Raw genomic sequence first — 17,015 nt, 5'->3', positions numbered from 1 at the left:
CTAGGTAAAAGAAGCAAAAGCAATCTCCAGAATAAACTAATTAAGGTAATTAAATGCCTAGAGGCAGCAAAAAATAACAAATCACACCAGGAAAATTGAAGATATGGCCCAGTCAAAGGAACAAACCAACAATTCAAATGAATACAGGAGCTGAAACAATTAATTCAGAATATATGAACAGACATGGAAAACCTCATCAAAAACCAAATCAGTGAATTGAGGGAAGATATAAAGAAGGCAAGGAATGAACAAAAAGAAGAAATCTAAAGTCTGAAAAATCACAGAACTTATGGGAATGAAAGGCACAGTAGAAGAGATGAAAAAAACGGAAACCTACAATGGTAGATTTCGATAGGCAGAAGATAGGATTAGTGAACTGCAGGATGGAACATCTGAAATCCAAAGAGAAAAAGAAAATATAGGGAAAAATTGGAAAACTATGAGCAGGGACTCAGGGAATTCAATGGTAATACGAAGCACACAAATATATGTGTTGTGGGTGTCCCAGAAGGAGAAGAGAAGGGAAAAGGAGGAGAAAAACTATGGAGGAAATTATCACTTAAAAATTTCCCAACTCTTATGAAATACTTAAAATTACAGATCCAAAAAGTGCAGCGTACTCCAAAGAGACTAGATACAAATACATGTACTCCAATACATTTACTAATCACAATGTCAGAGGTCAAAGAGAAGGAGAGAATCTTGAAAGCAGCAAGAGAAAAGCAATCCATCACATGGAAGGGAAGCCCAATAAGACTATGGGTACATTTCTCAGCAGAAACCATGGAGGCGAGAAGACAGTGGGATGATATACTTAAATTATTAAAAGAGCAAAACTGCCAACCAAGAATTCTATAACCAGCAAAATTGTCCTTCAAAAATGAGGGGGAAATTAAAATATTTTCAGACAAAAGATCACTGAGAGAATTTGTGACCAAGAGATCAGCTCTGCAAGAAATACTAAAGGGAGCACTGGAGACAGATACAAAAAGACAGAAGAGACTTCCGGAGAAGATGGCGGCTTAGTAAGACGCGCGGGTCTTAGTTCCTCCTCCAGAAAAGCAACTAAAGAAACAGAAACAATACAAAACAGCTCCCGGAGTCACGACAGAGACCAAAAAAGACAGCGTACCCCATTCTGGAACGGCTGAACGGGTAGGGAGAATCCACTGCTGTGAGATACCCGAGGGGTGCACGTTTTCCCGGCTGGGGTGGCTGGCGTCTGGGGTCCCCTCCACGCACGTGGCTCCCCGGTCTGACTGGGAACATTGGATAGCGGGGCCCTCCCGTCACGCTTGGCGTCTCGGGCCAGCTGGGCAATTTGGACCGGCACTCCCCCAAGCCACGGCCAGCGACCCCCGCCTCCATGCGCGGTTTCCCGGGCCGACTGCCCCGCAGACAAACGACCGCCACGAGCGCCACCTACTGGGCAGGAAAAGAAAAACAGAGCCCAGAGATTCCACAGAAAAACCTTTCAACCAGCTGGGTCCCACACCCAGGGAGATCTGATCAAATGCCCAGACACAAGCAGAAAATAATGGATGACGCTCGGAAAATTGAAGATATGGCCCAATCAAAGGAACAAACCAATAGTTCAAATGAGATACAGGAGCTGAGACAACTAATGCTGAATATACGAACAGAAATGGAAAAACTCTTCAAAAACCAAATCAATAAATTGAGGGAGGACATGACGAAGATATGGGCTGAACAAAAAGAAGAAATAGAAAATCTGAAAAAACAAATCACAGAACTTGTGGGAGTGAAGGACAAAGAAGAAAAAATGGAAAAAACAATGGATACCTACAATGGTAGATCTAAAGAGACAGAAGCTACAATTAGTGAACTGGAGGATGGAACAACTGAATTCCAAAAAGAAACAGAAACTATATGGAAAAGAATGGAAAAACTTGAGCAGGGAATCAGGGAACTGAATGACAATATGAAGCGCACAAATATACGTGTTGTGGGTGTCCCAGAAGGAGAAGAGAAGGGAAAAGGAGGAGAAAAACTAATGGAAGAAATTATCACTGAAAATTTCCCAACTCTTATGAAAGACCTAAATATACAGATCCAAGAAGTGCAGCGCACCCCAAAGAGAATAGACCCAAATAGGCGTTCTCCAAGACATTTACTAGTTAGAATGTCCGAGGTCAAAGAGAAAGAGAGGATCTTGAAAGCAGCAAGAGAAAAACAATCTGTCACATACAAGGGAAACCCAATAAGACTATGTGTAGATTTCTCAGCAGAAACCATGGAAGCTAGAAGACAGTGGGATGATATATTTAAATCACTAAAAGAGAAAAACTGCCAACCAAGACTCCTATATCCAGCAAAATTGTCCTTCAAAAATGAAGGAGAAATTAAAACATTTATAGACAAAAAGTCACTGAGAGAATTTGTGACCAAGAGACCAGCTCTGCAAGAAATACTAAAGGGAGCACTAGAGTCAGATACGAAAAGACAGAAGAGAGAGGTATGGAGTAAAGTGTAGAAAGAAGGAAAATCAGATATGATATATATAATACAAAAGCCAAAATGGTAGAGGAAAATATTATCCAAACAGTAATAACACTAAAAGTTAATGGACTGAATTTCCCAATCAAAAGACATAGAATGGCAGAATGGATTCAGCTTTAAGACAAGATAAACTTATGAACCATGTAATAACATGGATGGACCTAGAGAATATTATGCTGAGTGAATCCAGCCAAAAACTAAAGGACAAATACTGTATGGTCCCACTGATGTGAACGGACATTCGAGAATAAACTAGAAATATGTCATTGGTAACAGAGTTCAGCAGGAGTTAGAAACAGGGTAAGACAATGGGTAATTGAAGCTGAAGGGATACAGACTGTGCAACAGGACTAGATACAAAAACTCAAAAATGGACAGCACAATAATACCTAATTGTAAAGTAATCATGTTAAAACACTGTATGAAGCTGCATCTGAGCTATAGGTTTTTGTTTTGTTTTGTGTTGTTTTGTTTTGATTTTACTATTATTACTTTTATTTTTTTCTCTATATTAACATTCTATATCTTTTTCGGTTATGTTGCTAGTTCTTCTAAACCAATGCAAATGTACTAAGAAATGATGATCATGCATCTATGTGATGATGTTAAGAATTAATGATTGCATGTGTAGAATGGTATGATCTCTAAATGTTGGGTTAATTTCTTTTTTTTCCGTTAATTAAAAAAAAAAAAAAAAAAGAGAAGGGATAATTGGAGATGAAGGGATACAGACTGTACAACGGGACTGGATATAAAAACTCAGAAATGGACAGCACAATACTACCCAATTGTAATGCAATTATGTTAAAACACTGAATGAAGCTGCATGTGAGGTATAGGTTTTTTGTTTTTGTTTTTTTTTGTTTTTTTTCTTTCTATTATTGTTTTAATTCTTATTCTGTTGTCTTTTTATTTCTTTTTCTAAATCGATGCAAATGTACTAAGAAATGATGAATATGCAACTATGTGATGTTATTAAGAATTACTGATTGTACATGTAGATTGGAATGATTTCTAATTGTTTTGTTAATTCTTTTTTTAATTAATAAAAAAAAAAAGAAAAAAAAAAAGAAAAAAAAGAGAAGGGATAATTGGAGATGAAGGGATACAGACTGTACAACGGGACTGGATATAAAAACTCAGAAATGGACAGCACAATACTACCCAATTGTAATGCAATTATATTAAAACACTGAATGAAGCAGCATGTGAGGTATAGGTTTTTTGTTTTTGTTTTTTTTGTTTTTTTTTCTTTCTATTATTGTTTTAATTCTTATTCTGTTGTCTTTTTATTTCTTTTTCTAAATTGATGCAAATGTACTAAGAAATGATGAATATGCAACTATGTGATGTTATTAAGAATTACGGATTGTACATGTAGATTGGAATGATTTCTAATTGTTTTGTTAATTCTTTTTTTAATTAATAAAAAAAAAATAATAAAAAAAAAAAATCTTTCCCATGGTGACTGCACCATTTTACATTCCCAACATGTACAAGCCTGCTTGGTTCTCTCTGTCCTCGTCAACACTTACTAGTTTCAGTTTTTTAAGTAGTAACCACCCTAGTGGATGTGATGTGGAATTTCACTGTAGTTTTAATTCGCATTTCCCTAATGGCTAATGATGTTGAGCATCTTTTCATATTGGCCATTTGAGTATCTTCTTTGGAGGAGTGTCCATTCAAATTCTTGGCCAATTTTTTTCTTTCATTAATTAAAAAAATTTTTTTTAAACATAACAACAAGCGCAGACATTCTTATCATGTGATCACTCCATTCTACATATATGGTCGGCAGCTCACAATATCATCACATAGTTGTATATTCAGCATCATGATCATTTCTTAGAACATTTGCATCAATTCAGAGAAAGAAATAGAAAGAAAACAGAAAAGAAATTCATGCATGCCATGCCCCTTGCCCCTCCCTTTCATTGATCGCTAGCATTTCAAGCTACTGAATTTATTTGAACATTTGTTCCCCCATTGTTTGTTTATTTTTGATCCATATGTTTTACTCGCCTATTGACGAGGTGGATAGAGGGAGCGTCAGACGCAGGGTTTTCGCAATCACACAGTCACATTGTGAAAGCTATATCATTATACAGTCATCTTCAAGAAACACATGGCTACTGAACCTTGGCCCATTTTTAAATTGGCTTGTCTGTCTTTTGGTTGTTAAGTTGTAGAAGTTCTTTACATATTTTGGATATTAAACCATTACCAGATCTATGGTTTCCAAATATGTTTTCTCACAAACAAGAGGGGGGAAAAGGTATGTTACAAAACAAGATGGGCAGACTTTTGCTATGACACCAACTTGTAAAAAAAAATATCTGTTAAATAATATTAAAAGAAAGAGACCAGATAAATCCGGAAACCCAGAGGGCCCAGCCTCTCCAGAATATTAACTAGTCCCATACCCCTATCCCATATCATCGACAGCCCCTTCCAATGTGAAAAATTTAGAAAGGACATAGTTCAGATACCCCTAAAGAAAGGAGAAGGGAGAGTTATACAGAGAAGATAGGATTTAACAAATGAGTATGACTGTTGAATAGTGAACATTGATTTCTTTTATTCTCCAGTATCTGAGAGCAGCCAGACGAAATAACCTAAAATTGTGACATTGTAACCCATACCAAACTCTGAAATCTGTTCTGCCCAACTCATTGTTGGGCTGTGCTTTGGAATTTATTGCTTTTTTGTATATATGTGATTTTTCACAGAACAAGCAAACAAACAAGAAGAATTGTGTTTTGTCGGATGTTGGCTTGAAGATTCATTTCGAGATCTTTTCTTCAGTAACTTAAATATGTAAAGTATGCAGGAAGCGTTTTTGTTAAGGAAAAAAAAGTACTTTTTCCCCCTAAAGTAAAATAACTGATTGTTGCAGAATGAGAAACAGGAATGTATAGGACGAAACGGACGGATGACTGTGTGACTGTGGGGCCTTGTGTCTGATGCTCCTTGTGTCTACTTTGTGGACAGACGAGTGAAACATGTGGATTGAAAATAAATGAATAATCAGGAAACAAATATTAAAGTGAATTTAGTAGATTGAAATGCTCGTGATCGGTGGGGGGGAGGAGTAAGGGGTATGGTATGTATGCATTTCTTCCTGCTTTCTTTTTATTTCTTTTTCTGGATTGATGCAAATGTTCTGAGAGGTGATCATGGTGATGACTGTACGGCTATGTGATGATGTTGTGAGTTACTGATTATGTACCAAGGATGGAATGATCACATGGTAAGACCGTTCGTGTTTGTGTGTTAGGTTTAAAAAAATGAAAAATTGAAAAAAACCATGGATGGATATAGAAAGAAGTCTTGTTGGAAGCGAATTTTATTGGTTGTGGTTAAAGTTGGCTAAGATTCTATAGTTTTATAAGATTTTCACCTTAATTAAATGAGGAATAAAAAAACAAAAGAATAATGATACGGCTGTCACACTGTGACTGTGTGATTGTGAAATCCTTGTGTCTGATGCTCCTTTTATCTACCTTGTCAACAAACGAGTAGAACATATGGAATAAAAATAAATAATATGGGGAACAAATGCTAAAATAAATTTAGTTTGAAATGCTAGCGATCAATGAAAGCGAGGGGTAAGGGGTATGGTAGGTATAATCTCTTTTTTTCTCTTTCCTGTGTTCGTTTTCTTTCTTTTTCTATTGTCTTTTTGTTTCTTTTTCTGAATCAATGCAAATGTTCTAAGAAATGATGAATATGCAACTAAGTGATGATATTGTGAATTACTGATTATGTATGTTGATGTTTTATTTTGTTTCTTAATTTTTTAACTAATAAATTTAAAAATAAATAAATAAATAACAGTAGCTTTATTAGTAAAAAAAAAAAAAAATGAAAGAAAGAGTTACGGAGATAAAGAAAGGAGCAGTAAAGGCTGAACGGTCCATTGTTGGATGGCGAAACTATGAGCGTTTATGTATTTTTCATTTCAGGCCTGTCTGAATTTCCTGCATGTTTGCATTTTCCTTGTGTCACAAGGAAGAAAATAAAATGAAATATTTATTTTATTTGAAAATGTAATTTTATTTAATTCATTTGTATTTTTAAACAGCTTTGTTGGGGCGTGATGGACACTGGAAAACTATATATGAAGTATACAACTTGATAAGTTTTCATAAATGCATCCACATGTGAAATCATCACCACAATCAAAAGAATGAAATTTTCCATCACCCCCAAGTTTCCTCATGCTTCTTTGTCATCGATCTGCTTTCTGTTCCCATAGATTAAGTTTGTATTTTCTAGAATTTTATATAAACGAAATCATGTATATCCTTAAAAAAAAAAAAAAAAAAGACAGAAGAGAGAGGTGTGGAGAAGAGTGTAGAAAGGAAGACTACGAGTAAAGGTAAAAAGAAGGAAAATTAGACATGACATATAAAATCCAAAAGGCAAAATGGTAGAAGAAAGTACTACCCATGCAGTAATAACACTGAATGTTAATGGATTAAACTCCCCAATCAAAAGACATAGACTGGCAGAATGGATTAAAAAACAGGACCCATCTATATGCTGTCTCCATTCAAAGAACATGAGGACAAGGACACGTACGGACACTTGCACACCAATGTTTATAGCAGCATTATTTACAAGTACCAAGAGATGGAAACAGCCAAAATGTCCAACAACAGACGGGTGGCTAAACAAACTGTGGCATATACATACGATGGAATATTATGCAGCTGTAAGACAGAATAAAGTTATGAAGTATGTAACAACATGGATAGACCTTAAGGACATTATGCTGAGTGAGATTAGCCAAAAACAAAAGGACAAATACTGTATGGTCTCACTGATATGAACTGACATTAGTGAATAAACTTGGAGAATTTTGTTGGTAACAGAGACCATCAGGAGATAGAAAAAGGGTAAGATATTGGGTAATTGGAGCTGAAGGGATACAGATTGTGCAACAGGACTGAATATAAAAACTCAGAAATGGACAGCACAATACTATCTAACTATAATACAATTATGTTAAAACACTGAATGAAGCTGAATGTGAGAATGATAGAGGGAGGAGGGCTGGGGGCACAAATGAAACCAGAAAGAAAGATAGACGATAAAGACTGAGATGGTATAATCTAGGAATGCCTAGAGTGTATAATGATAGTGATTAAATATAAAAATTTTAAAAGTGTTTTTGCATGAGGAAGAACAAAGGAATGTCATTACTGCAGGGTGCTGAAAATAGATGGTAATTAATATTTTAAAATTTCAACTTATGTGTGAGACTTAAGCAAAAAATATTTGGTACAAAATTTATATTTTGACTAGTAGTGCACTTCCTAATATAACTTATGTTGACAGCTTAGTTGAACACCATAAATACTTGGAACCTTGAGTAGGACATGAGATTTGTTGGTTTGTCCAGAGTGATGGCCTGATAAATCCCAGAGTGATTTGATCAGTGAGTGGAAAAGTATTTGCAAAGTCCCCTTCAAGGAATGGTGAGAACGGGGGAAAATTCAACTTCCCCAAGTTGAATTCTTGATATTCTCACAACCAGTGTGGACAAGCAAAGCTATAGGCTGAGCCTCCAGTCTTGGGGTCTGTTCATATGAAACTTAACCCCACAAAGGATAGGTCAAGCCTACTTAAAATTAGGCCTAAGAGTCACCCCCCAAGAGAACCTCTTTTGTTGCTCAGATGTGGTCTCTCTCCAGCCAACACAACAACCAAATTCACCACTCTCCCCCTGTCTATGTGGGACATGACTCCCAAGGGTCATCCTCTAGAAGGAGCTAAGATTTGACATTAAGGGACTGAGAAAAACCCTAGAATGAGTTGAGACTCAGCATCAAGGAATTGAGAAAACCTTCTCGACCAAAAGGGGGAAGAGTGAAATCAGACAAAGTGGCAATGGCTGAGAGATTCCAAACAGAGTTGAGAGGTTATCCTGGAGGTTATTCTCACGAATTAAGTAGCTATCACCTTGTTATTCAAGATGTAATGGAGAGGCTGGAGGGAACTGCCTGAAAATGTAGAGCAGTGTTCCAGTAGCCATGTTTCTTGATGATGATTGAATAATGATACAGCTTTCACAATGTGACTGTGTGATTGTGAAAACCTTGTGTCTGATGCTTTTATCTACCTTGTCAACAGATGAGTAAAATATATGGAATAAAAATAAATAGGGGGAACAAATGTTAAAATAAATTTAGATTGAAATGCTAGTGATCAATGAAAGGGAGGGGTAAGGTGTAAGGTATGTATGAATTTTTTTCTGTTTTCATTGTGTTTCTTTTACTGAATAGATGCAAGTGTTCTAAGAAATTATCATGATGATGAATATGCAATTATGTGATGTTATCGTGAATTACTGATTATATATGTAGAATGGAATGATCAAAAGTTAAGAATGTATGCATTTGTTTATTGTTATATTTTAAAATTTTTTCAATTAATTTTAAAAATTAATTAAATTTTTTTAAAATTGTGTATCCAATTTTTAAAATTGTGTATCCAAAAAGTATCCAATCATACTTTTGTTGGATTGGAGTGGGCTGACATCTCTTTAAGTGTTATCCTTCCGACCAATGATAACAGGAGGTCTAGAAAATTTACAAATATAGGGAAATTAAACAACACACTGGAAAACAACCATTGGGTCAAAAAAGAAATCACAAGGGAAATTAGGAAGTATCTTCAGACAAATGAAAATGAAAACACAATATACCAAAATTTATGTGATATAGTAACGGCAATGCTCAGAAGGAAATTTTTAGCTATATGCACCTACATTAAATAAGAAATATTACAAGTCAATAACCTAGTTCCCACCTAAAGAAACCAGAACAAAAAGAGCAAACTAAACCTAAAGTAGAAAGAAAGAAATAGTAAAATTAGAGATTAGAGCAGCAATAAATGAAACAGAGAAGAGAAATGCAATAGAGTCAACAAAACCAAAAACTGTTTTTTAAAAAGATGAATAAAATTAACAAACCTTTAGTCAGACTGACAAACAAAAACAGAGAGGAACACAAGTAACTAAAATTAGGACTGAAAGTGGGGACATTACTTCCAATCTTACAGAAATTAAAAGGATTATAAGAGGATACTAAGAACAAATACACGTCAAAAAATTAGAAAACCTCAATGAAATGGGAAATTCCTAGAAACATACAATGATCTAATCTGATACAAAGACAAACAGAAAATCTCAACAGTTCTATATCAGTAAAGAGAATAAATTAGTAATTAAAAATCTCCCAATAAAGGACAGTGCAATGGGGCTCAGTGGCAGAATTCTCACCTGCCATGCTAGAGACTTGGGTTCAATTCCTGGTGTCTGCCCATGCAAAAAAAAAAAAATCGCCCAATAAGGAAAAGTCCAGGACTGGAAGTCTTCACTGTTAAATTCCACAAACATTTAAAGAATTAACACCAATCCTTCTCAAATCTTCCAAATAATAAAGCAGAAGAGAATACTTTCTTAACTCTTTCTATAAGGCCAGAATGTACTGTCACTGAACTGTACCCTTAAAAATGGTTAATTTTATATTACATGAATCTTAACTCAATTTAAAAATAAGTTATTTTTATGAACTAGAAAAATCTGAATATAGATTATTTATTAGATGATATTAAGGAATTATTTAGCTTTGTTAGATATGATTATGTTAAACAACAAAGTTCTTTTTTTTAGAGATATTTATTGAACTATTTAGGGGAAAATAATATGACACTTTAAACTTCAGGAAAACAAATGGAGCAAACTTAAAATATTAACTATTAAGTCTAATGGATGAGTATTTGGGAGTTCATTAGACCATATTCTCTTTCTGTAAGCTTGAATTTTTCATATTAAAGTTCAAAATTTTTCCTTAATCTGTAATTCAATATTTGAAAATGATTTTTTCTCTTACTTCATATCTCACTTACATAAACTGAAAAATAAACACATTTTGTGAATTTCATTTTCTGTTTACATATTTCCTATATATAACCATGCTTAACTAGTTTAGCTAACCCATTAAAATACACAAAGAAATAAAATGCCATTTTGCTAAAAAATATTTTAAAAAAGAAAAAAGAGGGCTACAGAAATTAGATATAAAAAAGCCTGATTTAGGGCAGTAACAACAGCTATGACAAGAGCACTACTTTCCAGGGGTTCATCCAGTTATGGAAGGGTCATGGTTGATGTTAACTCCTCTTTTGTGCATTACTGTACTCTTTACATATTGCCCTCAAAGCAGTATGATGTACCCACAGCAGTATAATGCAGTTTATCATTTACATGTCTGTCTCCATCAAGGAGACCATACTTCTAAGAACAAGATCTGCGTCTTCTTCCTTACCTCTGTATCCACAGTGCCTAACATATCAAAGACACTCAGTAAATACTTACTAAGTTTATTCATTTTGTTGTATTAACCCATTCTGCAGATGCAATACAACTCTTATACATACCCCCATCTAGTCCTTGAGATTTCCTTACCTTATAATAATGTTCCAGAAGAATCCTGACTACTCCCTCCACACTTTCTGCCTCAACAGGCTTCCTGGCAAACTGGAGTAGATACTGCAATGCATCTGCTGGGGAAGCAGCTTTACACAAATCTATGTGGAGTGCTGCAGATTTACTTGGTTTTGTCAGTCGGAGTTTCTTAGTAGTGATTTCCTCCTGTTGTTGCTGCAAGGGGGTAGGGAAGATAAGGCATAAAGGCCTAACTGAAAACACAGAGTCTGCCAATTAAACCTTGCCCATTTGATAGAAATAATTTTCCTTAAACTAAATAATGTGTTTAGGAAAAAGCAGTGTTATGAATTAGAAAAAGAGCACTGGATGGAAGACAAGGCTATGAGTTCCTTATGTCTTCTGCTATATCCTGTGACTGGACAAGTCATTTAATTTCTACAATTCTCAGTTTCTTTCTCTGTTAAAGTAGGTACTGCAACATGTTGTTCTACCTATCTTTCAGGATTGTAGCTTTAGGTTTAGAGGTCATACAAAGGATCTATTCCCTCTTTGTTGGAAAATAAGTATTATTAATTCTAAAAGTACATTCTCTGAAATTGTGCTGAAGTACCCATCAGGCTCAGCTTTCCTCCTAACACTGATGGAATCTGTCTATAGCAGATACTGGGGAAAAAAATCCTTTCCCTACTCCAGATGACTATTTTCACCAAAATTTTCTGCCTCTATGAGAAATAGATGGTCAGTTAAAAGCATGCACACATACAGAAAAACACTGCTATAGGTCGGGCCACAGTGGCTCAACAGGCAGAGTTCTCACCTGCCATGCCAGAGACCCAGGTTTGATTCCCGGTGCCTGCCCATGCAAAAAAAAAAAAAAGAAAGAAAAACACTGCTATATACCTGACAAACTGCAGCCACTGACCAAATGTTTACTGAATGAAAAATTTATTTGGAATTAAGGGTTATGTTTGAGTTCCAACTATGCTCTGTTCTAAGTAAGTCATGGGTCTCAGTCTTCGCATCTGTAACACAGGAATGATGATATCTACCACCAGCCCTTCTCAATCAGGGCTTCTCATATAAATCTCAAAACACAGAAAATTATTTGAGTAACTATTTTCTCAATTTTCCTAAGGATGGTACATAATTAGAAACACTGTAGATGCAGTCATTACATACAACGAATGTGAGAAAGTTCATGTAAAAGGGAACTATCACTCCAGAGCATAAATCACGCCCTGTGGAGTAGGTATATACAAAAATCCTAGGATAACATAAAAGTTGTAATCAGTAATTTTCATTAATTCTAATAAATTATTCTAAGGTCCTGAGCAATCACCTCCTTAAAAAAATCACACTGCTACAGAGATAAGGACTATTATACTATAGTATGATTAAAAAAAAAAAAAAAGGAGCACTTTGGAATGACCAGGGGAATTTGGACTCAATAACCATTTAAAAGGTGGGAAAAGCCTTCTCCTTCCCTAAAAGGGAATGCCAATACCTATATAATTGGGATATTTGACAGTCTAAATTATAACGACTTTATTGTACAATTAATATGTGCTAGATACATATCTGTTCTCCCTCATCTTCACAGCAGAGTAAGAACAGAAGCACTAAGATATCATTTCTTCCCTACAGTAACCACTCATGCAGACTGAAGTGAAGAAATAAGCTCTTCCCCTAAAATCCTTACCCATTCCTGCTTTATTATACACAAATCCAGTGTTTCTAGGCTGCAGTTAGTTCAAATTTGGAAAGATTTTTTTTCCCTAAGAAACTATGTAAGGGGGAGGACAAATCAGAATCTGCTGTCATTTAACCATCAATAATATTTTAGTGAGGCAGGCACTGTGGTCCCTCCAGAGCAATGAGCCTGGCATTATCTCTGCCCTCAAGGAGCCCAGACTTGTAAGGCGATACTACACTGGTAATTACAGTACCAAGCAATAAGTAGATAACTATAATAGAGTGCTATGAAACTCTTTAACAGAGTGCTATTAAAACTTCAGCCTCTCTGTGACACCAAAGGAAGAGATGTTTATTTGGTACAAATTTATATTTTCAGTAGCACACTATCTAATTTAACTTGTATGGTCAGCTTATTCAAACACCATAATTACAAGGAATCTTGAATAGGGAGTAAGACCTTCTTGGTTTGTACAGTTAGTGTGCTGTTAGATACATCCCAGAGTAATCTGGACAGAACATCTCCTTGAGGGATTGAGGGAAAAGGTGGAAATATTCAACTTCCCCACCCGGGGAAGACCTGATATTTTTGCAAGCACTGGGGACTGCCAATTTGATGGGCCAGGCTCTCAATCTTGGGCTTGCCTTTATGAAACTTATTCCTACAAAGGAGAAGCTAAGCCTACTTATGATTATGCCTAAGAGTCACCCACAGAAAACATCTTTCGTTGCTCAGATGTGGCCTCTCGCTCTCTCTAAATCGATTCTGCAGATGAACTCACTGCCCTCCCCACTACATGGGACATGACTCCCAAGGGTGTAAATCTCCCTGGTAATGTGGGAGATGACTCCAAGGGATGAGTCTGGCACTGGCATCAAGGTAGTGAGAATGTCTTCTTGACCAAAAGGGAGAAGAGAGATTAAACAAAAATAAACTTTCAGTAGCAGAGAGATTTCAAATAGAGCTGAGAGGTCATTCTGGAGGTTATTCTTATGCAATATGTAGCTTCGATTTTTGGTGTACTGGAGTAGCTAGAGGGAAATACCTAATACTGGTGAACTGTAATCCAATAGTCTTGATTCCTAAAGATGACTGTATAACTATAAAGCTTTTAAGATGTGACTGTGTGATTGTGAAAACCTTGTTACTGACAATCCCTTTATTCAGTATAGGAACAATTGAGTAAAAAAATAAGATAAAGAATAAATAAATAATGGGGGGAATGGGGATATGGGATATTTGGGGTATTCTTTTTTACTTTTATTTTCACTCTTATTTTTATTTTATTTTTTTTGAGTAATAAAAATGTTCAAAACTCGATTGTGATGATGAATGCACAGCTATATAATGATACTGTGAACCACTAATTGTACACTTTGGATGATTATATGGTATGTGAATATATATCTCACAATACTACCTTAAGAAAAAAACAAGATCTCCAAGTCATTGCTATACACACTCAAGTTTGAGAAGTAGTAACTAAGGATGATTTGCCATCAGCCTCTACTGAGAGGCATGTGAAGACACATGGAGAATCACTGAGGGCTCTCTTGCAGGGCCTCAGCCCCTCTGTTCTTAACTACAACAGAGGAAGGGATCACTCTCCCGTCTAAGGCAAAGCTATTCCAAGAACCGAGAGTTCCATTGTTATGAAGACTGTGATCCTCGCCTGCTTTCACCTGTGGGTCTAAACGAACTCCACAGACCCCTCTTCCAGTCCCTGAGAGCCTTGCAGATAGCCACATCGTCCCTGGATGACTTTTCTGGGAACGGGATTTGGGAGGGGCTATGTTACTAATTCGTCGCGTCCTCGAACCCTAAATGTCCACATCTGTAAAAAGAGGACGATATGTAACCTGAACTAGCAAGACTGTATGATAGAACAAAATGTCATAACAAATAAGGCAAGTTTAGTAAGCTGAAAAGCACTACTTATTTCTTCCTAAAAATTAAAAAAAAAAAGTATCAGACTACCCATATTGGTTTGCAATACTAATAGACAGTAGTAGAAAACACTAACAGACAGTAGTAAGAAACTAATACTTTCCGTAATGTGGGAGCTGATCATTCCCTCGGCACTCAACTCACGCTGTTGCCGTCTGTTTCGGCAAAGTGGCAGAGGCCGGGATGACTTTCCCGTTCCGGACCTGTGCGGCGACCTTTCCTAGGGGCGCTTACCTGAACCACTTTAGTGAATTCCTCGTACACTCGCTTCTTAAGGTGCGCCGCCATGATTGCCCACGGGGTCAGCTTGCGTAGTCCCTGCGGGAGGCGGGGTGAAGGAACACAGAAAACCTGCCAAGGCGGGAGGAACCCACCGCTATCCCACAAACCAACGGGGTTCCGGGAATAAGAGGCCGCTTCCTGCTACTCGGCTGCTCCGCCTCTGTGCATTCAGTTTTGGCTGCCTGTGCCTCTTGCGCCGGGCGAACGAAAACCACGGCGTAGCGCGGCGAGGGTGGGGCCTCTGGCGGAAGGTGGAGAAGTGTGGAGAAGCCACTTGGTGTTTCGCGGGTTTGATGCTGCTGTAGTAGTGGTGGGAGACTGGCGCCCAGCAGAGCAAAGAGAGGGAGGAAATAGAGACTAAAGAGAAAATGGCGAGGCGATCCTGAGCCAGAGGTAAAACTTGGAGCTGCGTAGGAATTTTAAATCGCAAAATAGCGGAAGAAGGCCTACCTGACATTCCCATCATCCTTTGCTGTTTGTGGCTTCCCCGAAGTCTTCCTTCGTTCAACCCGTGAGACACACCTGCCCTGTTCTGGAATACTTCTTCCTGCTTCCTCACTCCAGTTGTTCAAAACTGTCCAAATTTTAAGGAATCAATCCCACCTCTGATAGCTGCAATAGAGTGGGAAAAAAATCCCTGAGGCCAAGGCTTCACACCAGGACTTGATAAACAAGTGACCTCCGTGGTCTCAACGTTGCATAAATGCCCAATGCACTAATAATACCTACCCTAACAAAGATGTAGGGACAATAAAGTGAAATATGTGGAAACGTTCTGCAGATCGTGAAATGGAGTTCACGTTTAATAATGTTAATTCAAGGTCAAGCTTTGCATCCTACATGAAAAGTTAGCTGTTCATTGTTCTTCAAAAAAGAATTAATGTAAGATAATTAGAAAAAAGTAGAACACTGTGGTAGAGAGGACCCAAAAGTGCATAAAAGATACTCTTTATCCTCAAAGACTGTTAAGGGAGAAAGATATTCAAATTGATCATTACAGTGCAAGGGAAGTGTACTAGTTTAAAAGCTGCCAGAATGCAGCAATATACCTAAAATGGAACGACTTTTTAAAAGGGGAATTTTTTCAGTTGCAAGTTTGCAGTAAAAATGTCCAATCTAAGGCATCCATGGAAAGATACCTTGGTTCAAGAGGGCCAATGAAGTTCCGGGTTTCTCTCTCAATTGGAAAGGCACATGGTGAACATGGCAAAGTCTGCTAGCATTCTCTCCAAGCTTTTTGTTTCATGAAGTGCCCCTAGGGGCATTTTCCTTCTTCATCTCTAAAGGTCTCTGGCTGCCTGGGTTCTAAAGCTTTTTTCCAAAATGGTTCCCTTTTAAAGGGCTGTAGTAAGCAAACCCCACCTTGAATGCGTGGAGACACATCACCATGGAAACCATCTAATCAAAGTTACTACCCACAAATGGGTGGGTATTATCTCCACGGATAATCAATAAGCTCTGACCCAGCAATACTGAATGAGGATTAAAGAACTTGGCTTTTCTGGGGTACGGTTGAACAGATTCAAACTGGCACAGGAAGCGTGCTGGGTAATAGAGGAATGTGGCTCAAAAATGGACTTCCTCATGGTACCCCCACAAGGAGATTGTTTTAAATCTGTCTGTAAATGATTTAGTTTTCCAGTGAGAAAGACATCCAAACAGCAAAGACAGACTGTAGCAAATACAAAAGCATCAAGTGAAATGAAAAGCAGTTAGGAAAATTTCCCTCAATAAATGTTAGCTGCTATTATCATTGTCATTACCATGCTCAATCATATTTAAGCTGCTGGCAAATATAAAACAATTATTTTATGTAATGCAATAAGAAAAAATGCTGAAATTAAAATCAAGAGTTTCTTCAGAAAAAGAATGAGGGCCTTTAATCCTATATAGCTTAATGTAATGCCTGACTACATCCCAGAGGATGTTAAGCAGATAATCAAAAAAGTATTGGCAAAGTCCTTGAGGAATGGGAGGAAAAATATGGAACTATTAAACTTTACCACCAGGGAAACCCCTGATACTGTATGAAAAATTAGGGACACCCAAATCAGTAGGCTATACCTTTGGTCTTGAGGCTTACTCTTATGAAGCTTCTATATATAGCAGAGAAGC

At 36.9% G+C, this 17,015-nt stretch overlaps 1 protein-coding gene across 2 annotated transcripts in view; it reads right to left on the bottom strand.

The window, feature by feature from the left end:
• Positions 1 to 15,023, bottom strand: part of INTS4 (integrator complex subunit 4) — a 209,721-nt gene extending 194,698 nt beyond the window's left edge. Inside the window, exons 1-3 of one of the 2 annotated variants that reach the window (XM_077113471.1) lie at positions 14,853 to 15,006; positions 10,997 to 11,191; positions 9,809 to 9,844 (exon numbers count right to left, since the gene is read on the bottom strand). In XM_077113471.1, the coding sequence (XP_076969586.1) occupies positions 9,809 to 9,844; positions 10,997 to 11,191; positions 14,853 to 14,906 (285 nt within the window). In that variant the 5' untranslated portion in view covers positions 14,907 to 15,006. Of the gene's footprint in view, positions 1 to 9,808; positions 9,845 to 10,996; positions 11,192 to 14,852 lie in introns of both variants that reach the window. The other variant, XM_077113469.1, reaches the window with a different exon arrangement.
• Between the last annotated feature and the right edge of the window lie 1,992 nt (positions 15,024 to 17,015).

This window comes from Tamandua tetradactyla, chromosome 8 (genome assembly GCF_023851605.1).
Source record: "Tamandua tetradactyla isolate mTamTet1 chromosome 8, mTamTet1.pri, whole genome shotgun sequence".
NCBI lineage: Eukaryota > Metazoa > Chordata > Mammalia > Pilosa > Myrmecophagidae > Tamandua > Tamandua tetradactyla.
The sequence above is the reverse complement of the archived record's forward strand: the minus strand, read 5'-3'. Positions and strand labels throughout refer to the sequence as shown.